Source organism: Callospermophilus lateralis, chromosome 19 (assembly GCF_048772815.1).
Source record: "Callospermophilus lateralis isolate mCalLat2 chromosome 19, mCalLat2.hap1, whole genome shotgun sequence".
In the NCBI taxonomy this organism is placed as follows: domain Eukaryota; kingdom Metazoa; phylum Chordata; class Mammalia; order Rodentia; family Sciuridae; genus Callospermophilus; species Callospermophilus lateralis.
The window spans coordinates 11,145,014-11,161,614 of record NC_135323.1 but is presented as its reverse complement, the minus strand read 5'-3'; the positions used below and the strand labels follow the sequence as shown (position 1 = coordinate 11,161,614).

At 38.9% G+C, this 16,601-nt stretch overlaps 1 protein-coding gene across 9 annotated transcripts in view; it reads left to right on the top strand.

Annotated features, from left to right (window-relative positions):
* Pdxdc1 (pyridoxal dependent decarboxylase domain containing 1) overlaps nt 1-16,601 on the top strand; it is a 56,322-nt gene that overhangs the window by 27,124 nt on the left and 12,597 nt on the right. For all 9 annotated transcript variants that reach the window (XM_076840403.2, XM_076840400.2, XM_076840406.2 and 6 more), the window contains 7 exons: nt 777-855; nt 5,963-6,047; nt 6,931-6,979; nt 7,139-7,240; nt 8,337-8,462; nt 11,762-11,812; nt 15,182-15,245. In XM_076840403.2, coding sequence (XP_076696518.2) covers nt 777-855; nt 5,963-6,047; nt 6,931-6,979; nt 7,139-7,240; nt 8,337-8,462; nt 11,762-11,812; nt 15,182-15,245 — 556 coding nt within the window. The remainder of the gene's footprint in view (nt 1-776; nt 856-5,962; nt 6,048-6,930; nt 6,980-7,138; nt 7,241-8,336; nt 8,463-11,761; nt 11,813-15,181; nt 15,246-16,601) is intronic.

Genomic DNA, 16,601 nt, shown 5'->3' with positions numbered 1-16,601 from the left:
GCTTCTGTTTAAATGTGCATGAAGTTTGGCCGGTATATAGGTCAGGAGCATCTAGCTCTTAAGGAATCTTACAATCATTAATCACTATATCACCTGTTGCTGCTGCCTGTTTTTTTCCCTATTTTGGGGGGATATTGAGCATTAAACCCAGGGCCTGTGCATGCTAAGCACGAACTCTACTCAGCCCTATCACTTTAAATTGAAATACAACAACCAAAATAAGTACCAGAAATTCCTTCTGATACTCATTCTTTTAACGAATTACCACTATTGCCTGGATTTATGAATAGGCAGATTTTGAAAATGAGGTTCTTTATTGTAATCTTGGGGTTGATTTCTGCTTATTTTTAGACATGCAAATGATAAACCTCTCTGTACTGAAGCCAGAGGAAAAACAACAGATTATAGGGTTCTGCATTCCTTTTTTTAAGATAGTTTCATTTTTTAAATTTTATACTAATTTTAGTATCAGTATAGGTATTTCGTTGATTCTTTGGGGAGGGTTGAGAGAACATTTTCCTGAAGTGTTTAAAACTAGAAAAATATTCTGAATATGTACAGTTTTTACCTTTTATCTCATTTAACTGATTTTTCTATTAGTCTTCAAGAAAAATTTTGGTTTTCATATTTGATTAAGGAAAATAGAAATGTCAAGAGTAAGTGGATTTGAGTGATTAACTTTGAGAGTCATCTGCTGCTTTTGGAAGTCATAATTTTTCACTATATAGTTTTTATGCTCATTGCATCCTGTTTCATGGTTTGTTATTTGGTCCCAGGATGTTGCCTTCCTGGAAAAAATGATTAAAGACGACATAGAACGAGGAAGACTGCCCCTGCTGCTTGTTGCAAATGCTGGTAGGTATCATAAACCTGCATCTTCAATTATGAATATGCAAGAGGGACCTTAAATGCTTTCCTGAAAAGTCTTAAGAAATGTTTAATATACATTATATTACATAATTGTAATGTAATACGTTAATAATACATTACATAATATAGATCCATTACATAGTACAATCTGTATCCACATGACAGTGAGAACTATAATTTTAATGTTAGCTCTTAGATTTTCAGTTGTTGGGGTTGTGGTTCAGTGGCAGAGGGCATGTGTGAGGCACTGGGTTCAAGCCTCAGCACCACATAAAAATAAATTTAAAAATGGTATTGTGTCCATTAACAACTAAAAAAAAAATTTTTTTTTTTAATTTTCAGTGGTCGGTCTGTTTTGGGAATGTGTGCGTTTCACACGCATGTGCACGCCCATGCTTTTTTCATTTAGGTTGTCAACACTTCTTCATTTCCTTCATGTGCTTCCTTTCTCTAAATTAAGTTTTTAAACATCACACTTGAATATCCATCTCAGAGGGTAACAGGTCAACTACCATTTTCTGCTTCACTTATTGTATTGAATTCAACATTGTGCCTCAAGTCCTAGACAGTGAAGTAAGGCAAGAAAAATATTTTTAAAAATATGGATTAGAAGGGAAGAAGTAAAACGGTCTTTATTTGTAGATGGCATGATTATATTGATAGAAAGTCCAAAGGAAACTAAATTAAAGCTACTGGAACTAATTAGTGAACCTAGCAAAGTTTTTTGATTTCTGCCTTCTAGCAGTGCACAACTAGAAAGTGAAATTTAAAAAGTCATTTGTAATAGCATCAGAAAACATGAAAACTTTATGGATAAATTTAACTAAGCATATACAGAGCACCAAGAAATACAGAATATTGCTGAAAGAAATTCAAGAGACCTAAATAAGTGAACTGATATGCCATGCACATAGATTGGAAGACTCAATATTGTTAAGTCCCTTCTTTCCAAACTAATCTGTAGTTCAATTCCTATCAAAATCTTGGCTTCTTATTAGGTACGGTGGCACCTAATTATAATCCCAGCAACCAGGGAGGCTAGTGTAGGGATCACAAGTTTAAGGCCAGCCTCAGCAACTAAGCAAGACCTTGCTTCAAAATAAAAAATTTTAAAAAGGACTGGGGATATAGTTCAGTGGTAAAGCATTCCTGCATTAAATCTCCAGTTCTAAAAAATAATAATAAAATCTCTCCTTCTCTTTTCAGTTTCTTAGTTAGATATACATTAGCTGATTCTAAAAGTGTATATGGAAATGTAAAGGACCTGAGAATAGCCAAAATAATTTTGAGAAAGAACACAGTTTGAAGATTTACCCTATCTAACTTCAAGACTTCCTATAAAGCTACAGATAAGGGCTGGGAGTGAAGCTCAGTGGTAGAGGACACACTGAGCATGTCTGAGGTCCTTGGTTCAATTCCCATATCTATCTATCTATCTCTCTCTCTCTCTCTCTCTCTCTCTCTCACACACACACACACACACACACACACACAGCTACAAATAAGAGATTAAGAATGTGAGATTAATTGAAGAGAATGCATAGTTCAGAAATAGACTCATGGTCACTCCGTTTTTAACAAAGACCCAAAATAATTCAAAGGAGAAAGGTGTTTTCTACCAGTGGTCTTGGAAAAATTGGATTTCCATGTGGAAAAAACTGAACCTCAAACCTTCACCTCACTTTGTATATAAAAATTAATTATAAATGGTTCATAGGTCTAAATATAAGAGCTAAGGGCTGGGGATGTGGCTCAAGCAGCAGCGCGCTCGCCTGGCATGCGTGCGGCATGGGTTCGAGATCCTCAGCACCACATATAAACAAAGATGTTGTGTCTGCCAAAAACTAAAAAATAAATATTAAAAAACAAATAAATAAAAATGACATAAATATAAAAGCTAAGCTAACTAAAAAAAAAAAAAAAAAAAAAACTTCTAGAAGAAAATACAGGAAGGGTCTTGTGACCTTGGATTAGGCAAAGATTTCTTAGAACTGGGCATGATGCTTCATGCCTTTAATTCCAGCCACACAGGGGACTGAGGAAGGAGGATCACAAATTCAGGGGTATCCTTGGGAATGTCTCAAAAAAGAAAAAAAAAATTCATTAAGGCATAAAAAATAAGAACCATGAATTATACTTTATTGAAAATTAAGAGCTTGGCTAGGGTGTAACTCAGTGGCAAAGTGCATGCTTAGCATCTACCAGGTTTTTTGTTCAATCCCAGCACCAAAAAGAAGGCAAGAAAATTAAAAGCTTTTACTCTTCAAAAGATCCTACTAAGAAAATGAAAGCAAATTATAGATGGGAGAAATATTTATAAAATGTTTTTCAGATAAATATATCTTGTATCCAAAATATGTAAAGAACTCCTGCAGCTCAACAATAAGAAGCCAGTACAGTTTTTACAACTAACAAAAGAGGATTGAAGATATAGCTTAGTGGTAGAGTGCCTGGCATGCACTGGTCCCTGGGTTCTATCCCCTGCACTGCGGAGAGGGGAGTAGGGAGCAAACCACCTAAGATGAAAAGATTTGAATAGACACTTACCAAAGAAAATACTTGCACTTGAAAAGATGGTTAACATTATTACACTAGAAAAGTGCAATTTTTAAATCACAGGGCTGAGGGTGTAGCTGTGTGGTTTTTATGCTTGCCTAGGATGTGTGAGGCCCTGGGTTCTATCCTTAGCACCACAAAAAATACCCCAAGATGAGATATTACTATTTCTGATAGAGTGGAGGGAATTTAAAAATACAGTGGCAAATGCTTGTGAGCAGAGTAACTAGAGCTCTCATATGTTGCTGATAGGGGTTCAAAATGTTGTAGCCATCTGGAAAAAGAGTATGGCAGTGCCTCAAGAGCAAAACATAACATTACCATGTAAACCATTAGTCTCACTTCCATGTACTTTCAGAGAAATAAAGAAATACCTCCACACAAAGACTTGTATGCAGATATTCATAAACAAAACAACCTAGGTATCCTAACAAAGCAGAGCAACTTCAAAAGTATGCTAAGTATAAAAAGCCAGACACAAAAAGGTACACAGTGTATGGTTCTACTGATATGAAATTCTAGAAAAGACAAAATTACAGTGACAGAATCAGATCAGGGTTGTCTGGTGTCAGTGAGGAGTTAGGGAGAAGAGCAAGTGAAGTGGGAAACGGAGTTTCAGAGGTGATGGAAGTGTTCTGTATCTTGATCACGTTGGTTACGCACTAAAGATACATTGGCTAAAATTCATTGAATGTTGGGCTGGAGTCGTCACTCAGTGGTAGAGTGCTTGCCTGGCACATGGGAGGCCCTGTGTTCAATCCTTAGCACCACATATAAATAAATAAAAGATCCATTGACAACTGAAAAATATAAAACCTTGAAGAAAAACACTCATTGAACATGTCAGACATGTGGCACAAGCCTATGCCAGTGACTCAGGGAGCTAAGGCAGGAGGATCACAAGTTTGAGATCAGTCTCAGCAATTTAGGCTCTATCTCAAAACAAAAAATAAAAAAGGGCTGGGGATGTAGCTGGGTGGTAGGGTGACCCGGATCAATCCCCAAGCAACTTAGCCAAAAACAACAAGAATAAAACATAAATGATTGGGTTTTATTGCCTGTGAATTATGCTTCAGTAATTATTTTTTAAAAAAGAAAATATTATTGCGGAAGGAAACCACCACTTCCTGTCTGACTTATTGTATAAAGACAAACACAGATCTGCCCATATTCAATCAGTTGTTAGACTGAAGGGACTGCCACTGGCACCTGACTGAGTGACTTTCCACTGAGACCTTATTGTAGTCACCAGAAGACACATCCCAGGGGTTAGTCAGTAGACAACTACCATAAAAAGTGAAAAGGAGTCTGAATGTGGTCCAGTCACTAACACTGCACTGTGATGGAAGAGTCATGTGTTGGCATGTGACCTTGGTTCAACCAAATTAAGTGTGTCAGTTGAGATATTTTTAAAATTTTGAGATTTGTATGAGAAAAAGAAAAAGGTTTTACCCCTTTTCCTGGCATAGACTGTGAGGGGGAAGCCATTTCTTTAGTAGGATTTGTTTGGCATTGGTAGGGGCATGAAATCTTACTAGTTGGAACTCTACTAACTGGAAATTTGGGACAGCTGGGAAAATACATGGCTCTATGCCTTATTTAAAGTCCATCTGAAAAAGAACCTGTCTAACAAAATATGTAGGGCAATCATCACCAAGGGAGTGGCTCAAAGTGTTTAATGTTTAAATAGGCGTCAGATTGTATGTTCTATATTAACAAAGAACCTGGGTGGGGAAAAAAGCCCAAGTTTGTGTGTGTGTGTGTGTGTGTGTGTGTGTGTATTTCTGTTTCTAAAGGATACACCTGAAATGGGAATAGGAAAGAGAATGAATCAGACATTACTCTCCTATGTGCACATAGGAATATAATGACCAATGTAATTCTACATCATGTGCAACCAGAAGAATGGGAAGTTGTACTCTATATATGTATAACATGTCAAAGTACATTCTACTGTCATGTATAACTAATGAGAACAAATAATAAATATAGCTGTTAAAAAAAAAAAAGGAAAAAAAAAAAGGATACACCTGAGTCAAAATAACCCAGAACATGACAATAGGATAAGAAGGAATATTTTAGGCAAATGCTGACAAAAGTACTATAGCAGCATTAGTGTGGGGTAAAATAGACTTCAGATGCCTGAAAGACATGATAATTTACTAAAAGATCAGTCCTGAAGGCTTATGGATAGAAATTTGAAATATATAAAGAAAAAAACTTACACATTACAGTCGAGCTATTGACAAACCCATAGCTGTCTTCATGGGAGACTTGACTTATTTCTCATAGATCATTAGGTCTAGTGGATAGAAAATCAATAATATAGTTAGATGCATATAATGGAGAGTATACATAAGCTTACAAATCTTGTAGAAGTTGATTTTAAGTCAGTCTACAAAGAAAATCTTAATAAAATAGGGATGTAATAAGTTTCTTCCCTCTTAAGGAGATACTGTATGTAAAAGCTCCTAGCTTTGAATACTCAGGAGATATTTGTTCTTTCTAATATCCCTCTTTATTTCTTTCATTCTAGGAACTGCAGCAGTAGGACACACAGACAAGATTGGACGTTTGAAAGAGCTCTGTGAGCAGTATGGCATATGGCTTCACGTGGAGGGGTAGGTCGATAGGAGGTTGTGTGGCTCCTTGTTGGGCCTGTACATAGTCTTCATGAACACAGACCTCCAGGGCATCCCTAACACCACAAACAAGAAGAAGAAGAAGCATGGACATCCAGGCCTCTCTGTAGTGACATCATTAAGGATTCTTTTGGTTACAGATAACAAAATAACCCAAATTGACTAAAGCAAAAGAGATTTAATTTAAAAGACCAGTACTAGGATTGACTTCAGATATACTGTCAACCAGAATTCAGTGTCTTCCTCCCACCTTTGTTTCCCCAGTCACAGTCCCTTGGTTCAGTGTCCTGTGTGTGGGCTGAGTGAAGGGACTTTCCTACGATAGTGCATGATAACTGCACAGACAGCAGCCTTCCTTCCAGCAGGGCAGAGACCTCATGAAGTGGAGTGCTCGCATAGTCTAGGCTACATGCCCACTTCAGGAGCAGGAGATGTCTCCACCTAAAGCTCATGTTCTGGTAGAGGAAATTGGGGTGTGTCTCAGAAGGCCATTGGAGTGCCTTTAAGGGAAAAGTGGGAAGCAGATGCAGGGCAACCAGAGTGGTGATCGTGCCCACCACATCATCCATGGTAGGTTTCTTTTTCATCTCCAAAAGAATAATGTCTGAGAAAGAGTAGCTGTGAAAGATGCAGAATGGTTACGCCTGACTCAGTAAACAGGGATATGCCCTGAGGCATTTTCAAGGTTTTCTTGGAATTTATATCATCTACCTGTTCCTTTGCTGTCATATAAGCTAACGGCAACTGAAAGACATTTACATGTCACCCTGCAAAAAAGCCTTCACTTTTTTGGAAAGTGCATATTTAATGAATCAGTAACATTACGTGATTAGTTCTTAGATTGGTGTTGTTTTTCTTCCAGTGTGAATCTGGCAACATTGGCTCTAGGTTATGTCTCCTCATCAGTGCTGGTATGTTCTTGATTTACTAAATATTAATGTTTTTAAGAAGGAACTTAAAATCTTTCAATTCTTGGTGGCTTTTTTTTTTTAAAGTGTTTTTAAATGGAAGAGGGAGTTGGGTTTAGTGTGTTCTGATAATCTAATGAAAATTCCTCCTCTTCTTGGTAGGCTACAACCAAATGTGATAGCATGACACTGACTCCTGGACCGTGGCTGGGTTTGCCGGCTGTTCCTGCAGTGACTCTCTACAAGCATGATGATCCTGCCTTGGTGAGCTTGTCCTCTGTGGAGTGGGGAGTGGCTGATACTCATTATTGGCTTTAGGGACAATTTTGGAGGCTAAAAATCCAGATAAGTGGCTCTCTCTGGTGTGTTTGTTTTTTTATTGGTGGTGGTGGTGATGGTGGTTGTTTCTTTTTAATACTGGGGATTGATTCCAGGGGCACGCTACCGCTGAGATACATTCCCAATCCAGCTAGCCTCAGACTTGTCCTCCTCCTGCCTCAGCCTCCCAAATCGCTGGAATTATAGGCATGCTCCATAGTGCCTGACTAGGGACAAAATATAGAATAAAAGAGTGAAAGTTTTCTTGATTTTACTTTTTTTTTCATACAGGTGATCCATATCATACAGATTTTTCTATTTGCACCTCATACTTCCCTATGTATAGGAAGAATTTTTTAATGACATTTTAATAATGGCATAATAATGGCATAATAATCAGCCACTCAAGTGTCACAGTTTTTTTTAACATGATCATATCTTGTGAACTTGTTGGATGTTTTCAGGTTTTTGTTACTGAAATAATGAGACAATGAACATCTTTCTGTATTTCAAGTTGTTCCTTAGAATAGGTTCCCAGAAGTAGAATTACTGAGTTGTAAGTATTTTAAGGCCTCTGATCCACATTGTCTAGTAGGATGGAACATGATATTTTTTTAAAAACCAGAAGTTGTTTCTGATAGTAGGTTAATGGCAGGCATATACAAACTACATGTTAAGTGATTATTGCTAAAATAGTTGATGTCTTGCTCATTTGATAATGACCGGGGTATTCAAGGATGCTCAGAGCACCCTTGCAAGTGGCTGCCTCTTGAATGGCCAAGAGCTCTGGCTCAGGCATATGACCCATCTGGATTCTCTTCCTGGCTTTGCCACCACTCACCTCTAAACCTATGGATAAAGCCAGGACTCTGAACTAAACTACCTGGAATGAATTCCTTGTGGAGTTGTGGGGAGGTCAAATTGGATAAAGAAAACAAAGCATGCAGTAGCATCTGTCACATAGTAAGTGTGTGTAAATGGTAACTGTATAGTTCTGAGGTTCCAGTGTCTTGGATTAATGCACCCATATTGGCTTTTTCAGACATTAGTTGCTGGTCTTACATCAAATAAGCCAGCAGACAAACTCCGTGCCCTGCCTCTGTGGTTATCTTTACAATACTTGGGACTTGATGGGATTGTGGAGAGGATAAAACATGCCTGTCAACTGGTGAGTATAGAAACCTGAAGTTTAAATGAATCACAAAATCTTCTTGACAAAAGCAGAGACAGAAAAATTATGCATTTGTGTACCTGCCATCCAGGACCTCATCATCTGAATTTACCATCTCATAAACTATCAGACTTCCTGCCCCGTATGTATATGTTTCTTGTTGGAAGATCTGGGAGCAGCTGCTGGCATTGACTCAGAATTTGGGGCTGGATAAAATCAGATTAAAAGAATATAGGCCTGCTGGCACACACCTGTAACCCCAGCCACTTAGTGGATTGAGGCAGGAAGATCACTAGTTAAAGGCAAGCATGGACAACTTTTCAGAGACCCTGTCCCAAAAGAAAGGGCTGGATGTGTAGCTTAGTGATAGAGCACCCCTGGGTTTAATTCCCAGTATGAGGGGGCGGAAAAAAAAAGATTAAAAGGAAAACCACTGTCAGCTTAGAATGAGAAAAGAAAAGAAGTCACAGAATAACTTCCAGGGAAAGAGAGGATGCAGAAGAATAAACACTCCCTTTGGTTGATCCTTCAGGGTGACAGAATGTGAAGGTTAAAGGTAGAATATGGATGACATGCATATTTTTAACACCCTGGCATCGGTTCCCAAATTGCAGGGTTCTGGGGTCAGTTCTAATTCTCCTTGCATTTGAAGTGTTCTAATTTTGAAAAATATATATCATTAATGCTGTAGTTAAGTATCCAGTCCATTTGGTTGCTATACCAAAATATCTTAAGCTAGGTAACTTAACACCATAAATTTATTTCTTACAGTTCTAGAGGCAGAGAAGTCTCTGATACCAAGAGATTGAGTGTCTGATGAGGGCCTCTTCATTATATATGGTGCCTCTGTCTGTCTTCACATGGCAAAAGGGGAGAACAGACTCCAGTCCCTTTTATATATATCTTCACTAATTCCATTCATAAGATTCCAGAAGACCCTACCTTTTAATACCATTATATTGGGGTTTTAGTTCAATATAGGAATTGTGGGTGATACAAACATTCAGGCTATAACTTCTAGAAAGCAAACAAGTAGCATTTGTACAGTATGAAAATTGAACTCTACTCAAATTCAGAAGCATGGTGTCACCTTCAACACCTCCATTTTCTCTCCTGTGAGATAGGGATATAATTTTACTAAAGATTAATATATGAGGACCTAATGAATTAATGTATGAAAGTGCCTGATAACACAGTAAGTTATAAATATATGTTTAAATCATTGTTTTAAATACTTTCTTGGATTGGCAATAGAGCTCATTGGTAGAACACACACATATGTATATATATATATATATAGCTTGCACAAAGGTTTGCTTCACAGCACTTAAAGATATATGTATTTGTGTGTGTGTGTATTACATATGTAATATTGAGCATCCTTGCAAGCAGCTGCCTCTTGAATATTATATGTAATGTTGTGTGTGTGTGTATGCATGCACGTATGTGTGTATTCATTCTTAGGGAATCGGTACTTCCTCAAGTGTTATTTTTATATTTTAAGAAAAACTAGCATTTTCTTATTTCTCTGACAGTGGCCCTTTGATTCTATAGGATAGTTCCCTAAAAATAATTTTAAGATTTATGTTTATAAAAGCAACATATTTTTAAAATAGTATTCTTGTGCTATTAGCTCATGTCTTGGTTTAGTTCTTATGAAAAAGGAGCCTTTATTGCCCTAGTAACTTAGTCAATTTAGGGAAGGCTTGAGCTCTCGGGAGAGTTTTTCAATTCCCTTTGGCCTGTGGGGTGCAGGAAAATAATGATGACACTAACTACCTAACCCTTGAGGTCACTACGCTCTGGCATCTTCCTGAAAGCAAAACCTGTGGCTGATCTCAGATACTCATGAGGATTTCACTGATCCCCTGCTGCTGACTCACTGTTCCAAGTGCACGCATTAAACTGCATGGACTTCAGCAGTATGGTCTTCTGTGTCATTTCATGCTTTACAGTCCATTTTTCTCATACTTTCCCTGGGGGCAGAAAGCAATCTTCTCCCCCGCCTCCTTAACAGCAACAGCAGCATCTTCATGGGTAGCAGTTATGGAGTGTTTACTCAGTGCCAAGCACTGGTGAAGCACTTCACATGCATCCACTCGTTTGACCCCCCCCAAAACTACACTAGGGTGTAAGTTCCATGATAACAGCATATTAAAAATTAGGTATTAGGCTGAGCATGGTGGTATGTGTCTGTAACCCCATGAGACTGAGGCAGGAGGATGGCATGTTTGAGCCCCATCTGGGCAACTTAGCAAGACCCTGTCTCAAAAAATAAAAGAAAGGGCTGGGGTTATAGCTCAGTGGTAGAGTGTCCCTGGATTCAATTCCCAGAGCCCTCCAAATTAGGTTTCATGAGGGGCTATCCAGAGTCGATGCTCAATGAATACCTGTTGAACTAAGGCATCCATACTGCTGTTATCCCAGCCTGGTGACAAGGGAACTGGAGTTGAGACATTCTGCAGTGGTGATGATGGCGGTCATCATTTCCGTAGTGCACACTGTATTCTAGACATTGTTCCTGAGCACATAATGCATATTGGTGCATATTTGATTTTCACAATCCAGTAAGATGCCATCTTAAAGTTGAGGGAACTGGAGCACAGAGGCTTAAATAATGTATCCAAGGTCATAGCTAGTAAGCACCAGGCTAGGTCCTCAGGTGGCAAGTGATGGAGCCATGCCCCAACTAGTATACAAGCATGATGTGTTCCCTTGGTTGTCCTTGTCTCCTCCACCAACAGTCAGTGCCCTGCCTTGCTCATGTTTATACTCAAGTGGCTTTTGCTTTGTTTTGTCTTTTCCCCTGGAACTGGAAATCCAACTCAGGGCCTTGTGCACGCTACGCAAACACCCTGCCATTGAGCTACACCCTGAGCCCTTATTTTTTATTTTGAGACAGGGTCTGTTGAGTTCTCCAAGCTGCCTCAAACTTGTGATTTTCCTGCATCAGCCTCCCAAGTAGCTGGGATTATAAGTGTGCACCACCACATACAGCTAAACTTTATAGTTTTTTAAAATAAATTACTTACATTGCTAATAGGACAGATTCACATGTCTCATTTGAAAGAGCTTTTCTTAAATCCGGGCATGTAAATTTTAACTGAAAGATTGAAGAATATTTGCAGATTTTGAATTGCAAAAATTGGCAGTCAGAGTTTAGAAATCACCAAATTACAGATTCCTTTGTCTGCCTAAGATCCTTATTAGCAGACCCTCAATGACCCTCATGAAAATTTGCTAATATGTTGTGTCAATCTAATGAAATTACACAAATTGTTGTTTGTCATTTGCAGAGCCAACGGTTGCAGGAAAGTTTGAAGAAAGTGAACCACATCAAAATCTTGGTATAGTATATAATTGCCTCTGTTTTTGAAATAAGTAACTTTTTTTAACTTCAGCAATAGAATGATTTTCTACAGATATATATCAATTGAGTTACAACAGCTCCAAGTAAATAAAACCAGAATCTTTGGAGAGATACATGTATGAGTTAATAACCTCATTACACAGATAGCTCAAGAGGAGAAATGTATACCTTACAATTTTTAAATTCCTATAGTGCTTTCATATCATCCATTTATCCTGTTATGATTTAGAATTGCACAAAGCTCTTACAAGCACCAACGTCTTCACCTATCCAAGAACACTAGAACACCCATCTTCTGAAATGAGAAAGCCTTCTGTGTCTCAGAATGCTTTGGGCTACTTTTTCTGAAGCCTTCTGACACCAGAGTTTTCATTTGCATGAAGGAGAATGAGGAGAAAAAAGCAAGTGGACCTGCTTGCTCTTCTCCTCATGTCTTCCTACAATGAATCTCTCAGAGATTGCTCCCTCAATCCTGAGACAAGGAAATGAGAAATTTTGCAGTCCTAAAAACCAAGAATGTGTATCAGTTCAGGTGGGAATGTTTTCATGTTTTATTTTATATTTTAGAATTTCATTGTATTTTAAATTTTTATTAAAATAAACTTACTGTTTCTTTGATAATTCTTCAGAGTACAGTTCAATTTAAAACTCCTAAGTTGCTGGGATTATATATTTGAATTTATTTGGGACTCAACTTGGTATAGTGCATTTATTCTTTAGAGCAAGGCTGGGTGGGGAGACTCTGTGCGTGGATCCACTTGACCTGAATTCTAGATGGGGGAACCTTACTTCAAATATCACACTGGAGAAGGAATGGGGATGATTCCAAGTCAGGAGACTTTTAAGTTCTGCTCTCAGTAGTGCCATTGGGTAGCCCTATGACACTGAGTCATTTTCTTAATCATCTGAGCCTGTGATCTCAGCTGTTAAATCAAAGTATGTTAGATTCTACTGACTGCAAAGAGAAAGACCCAAAGTATGGATCAGACTGAGCAAGCTGTTGGGAATCAAGGCAATGCAGAGCCTGGATTCTTTTCTGGTCCTGCTTTACAAACCCACTCCAGTATTTCCTCAAGTCCTCTCTCCTCTGAGTAAGAGGAGTTTAATGGTATTAATTAATCACCAGTTTCTTGGTTTGGTTTTGGGGTTTTTTTGTTTGTTTTCAGGGTGAGGGGGAATAGGAGATTAAACTCGGGGCCTTGCACATGCTAGGCAAGCACTCTGCCACTGAGCTACATCCCCAGCACTGCCCCCTTTTTTAAAAATTTTGAGATAGGGTCTCTCTAAGTTGCCCAGTCTGGCCTAGAATTTGTCATCCTCTTGCATCAGCCTCCTAAGTAGCTGGGATTACAGGTGTGCACCCCTGCACCTAACCAATGACCAGTTCTTTTGGAGCATCTTTATAAGGCCACACACAGCCCAGACATAACCCTGCTCCATCCCTTCTTCCAGCGGCTGTTTTTTTCATAGAGGATACAATAATTGGCAAACATCACAAAGCACTGTGGTCCTGTCAGTCGTCCTCATTATCACCATCACAGTTGCTCCTTGGGATATACTTCTGAGCACCGTGTGTGGTCCTGAGTACCTGCCTACACCACCTAGTTTACCGTTGCAGCGGCCTCCCTCTGCCTAGAAACACCCATTGCTCCCAGTTCTTCTCGTGACTGCTTTCTTAGCTTTCATATCTTACTTCAAATATCAACTTTTCAGAAAGGCTTTTCCTGACCACCCTAAGATAACCTCCCACTGCCATCTATCGTTCTATCCCTGGGTTTTTTCCCTTCTAGGTCGTACTTATTACTCTCTGAGATCATGTATCTGTTCATTGACTTTTTTCCTGCAGAAGCTCTTGAACACTTTATGCAAACTCACTACTATCCCTCATGTGTGCCTTAGAACCCACAGCCCTGGCCGTGAGAGCCAGGCCCCGGCCATCCATGCTCCTCCTTTCCTGCAGCTCAGCTTACAGTCTTCTTTCTGAATTAACCTTTGTTGTGAGCCCAGCAGTAGTTTAAACTTTTTATCATTGTAGTTATATTTAATCCAGTATCTCAGATATTTAGAATTGATAACTTCAGCGTTAGCCCAGTCTGCCATGTTGTTAGAACTAGAAGTTTATGTATATAGCCTTGTGCCATCTTCCTTAGGCTTATCAACACTTGAGACTGGAGTTCAAGGAAAGCAGTCAGTCGTAATATACATAGAAGTCATAGCACTCAAATTATTCTTCCTTAACTGAAGATTGGGAACAGATGAATTACTGCCACCTTTTTTGTTCCTACTTGCTTATTGGGCTTATCACACTGATCTATTTAAATATTGAGCCCCCGTTTGTTTAAAAGTATTAACAATTTTATTTATGTAAAAGTTAAAGGAGGTAACAGAATCTGAGAGCATATTAGCATAGGAACTAGCTCATTAAATAATTGGCAGATTTGAATACAAATCTTAATCAAAATTATATTCACAAGGCCTTATGAAAAGTTTTGGGGTCAACTACTTCCTGTCTCTTCAAGTTAGCATTTCCTGTTGTGGCCCTACGGGTGAGTCATCATACTCTGCCTTGGAGCATGAGTTTCATGACTAGAGTTATAGTGCTGCTATTGTTGAATGCTCAGAGAACTTCTCCCCCAGAGATGCACCGCCCCCCCACCCTCAGTCACCCACAGAGTCTGCCAAGGACATTGCTGCTCACTGTACCCTGACCCCATGGCAAAGCTGATGGCTGACCACTTGTTTGTTCATTGGAGAGCAGGAACTTCTGCCGTATTTTCATAATCCAGTGAATGTTTTCATCTATTATGAAATCCATTAATGTGGTCAATTGATGCCTGTTCTGTATAAGTAGTGATTCTGAGTAGTAAATATATTTAGAAAATACATATACAGTTCTAGATTGTGGGTGTCCATATTGCCTGCAGGTCTCGCATTCTGCTCTGGAAATTTTACATGGTGCAGAGAAAGTACTTGTTCTCCCTGCCACTGAGGGTATAAAAAGTTTTAATAAATCCTGAATAATTTCTGGAATTCTTGAAAGCATTTGTAGGATGATTCTAGCTCTACTTTTCCCTTACTTTTTGGATCTTTAATGGTAGAACTATATTTATCTATTAATATTCAGATTTCTTCCTGATTTAATGTCAGTGTACATTGTCAGAGGCTAATCCTAGAATCCACAGAGTACTGTCAGGCTGGTTCATAGGTACACCTAAAAATTTTATCAAATCTTTGCTTTTGTGTACAAAATGGAGATCTCTAGCCTATTTTCCAAACTCAAGTGTTTCATTCTGTGAATGTTTGGAATTTGCCATCACTTGGTAATCCCAGACTTCTGTTTTTGCAGGTAGAAGATGAGCTCAGTTCTCCAGTAGTGGTATTCAGATTTTTCCAGGAATTACCAGACTCAGGTAGGTCATTTTTAATAGAGGGTTATTTTCATATATGTATTTAAGGGCTTTAAATTTGATACTATTTCAAGTTAAATAATCAAAAATATTTTTGAGGGCTGTGGATATAGTTCAGTGATAGAGCACTTGCTTAGTACTGGTCTAATCCTCAGTACCACTAAAAAACTAATAAAATTTTAAAAAAATTATAGTTATGATTAAACCAGTGGTTACTAAATGCCAGTTTCTGGACCAGTCCTAGATTGGCTAAGAAGAGTCACTTGAAAATAAAGATTCTTGGGTCCTATATCCTAGATATTTTGATTTGGTAGTTTAGACCTAGGAATTTTTATTTTTAAATAAGTCCCAGCTGGGCATGGTAACACGTGTCTACAATCCCAGTGGTTCAGGAGGCTGAGTCAGGAGGATAACAAGTTCAAAGCCAGCCTCAGCAACTTAGCAAGGCCCTAAGCAACTCAGCAATACCCTGTCTCTAAATAAAATATTTAAAAGGGCTGGGAATGTGGCTCTATTGTTAAGCGCCCTTGGGTTCAATCCCCAGAACCAAAAAAAAGAAATCCCAACTGCCACCAACTTAGTCCAGGGCATCACTGTTTTTTACCTCGGTGGCCACAGTCCCCATCTAGCTGATCTCTGACTTCCTCCTTTGTACATAGCCCCTTCCAGACCATGCTCCACGGGGCAGTGAGTGAGCGTTGTAAGTGGAAATCACAGCGTATGTTCCCTCCAGAGCCATCAGTATGTTTCAGCTGAATGAAGTCCAGGCTCTGTCCCATGCCATGTGAGGCTGTCATGTTCTTCCCCGACTTCCTCTGACACCTCTTGTCATTGTGCCTCAGGCAGACTGGTCTCCTCCACATTCCTACAATGCTCTTTGCTAGCATGTGGCCATGGCACTTGCTCTTCCCTCTACTTCAAACACATTTCCTCTTGCTCTTCTAGGGACTGGTTCCTTACCATTTAGGTCTCCACTAGCTGCCCACCTCCTCCGTCTGTCCTGTCTGAAATGACTCCATCGTATTAGAGTCCCTGCCTTCTTTCATGGCACTAGCAATGACATAGTGGTTGTTTTTGGTTTTTTTTTAATATTTATTCATTTGTTTTTAGTTATAGGTGGACATGATACCTTTATTTTACTTTTTTTTTTTAATGTGCTGAGGATCGAACCCAGTGCCTCATGTATGCTAGGCAAGCGCTCTACCTCTGAGCCACAACCCCAGCTCGTGGTTTTCATTTTCTTTATGGTCCATTTCCTCAACGAGAATGTAAGCTCCAAGATGAATGTGCCTGTCTGGCACATTCTTAGGCATGAATAAGTTCCCAAACCATTTAAGAGCTGAAGGATAATTTTTATGA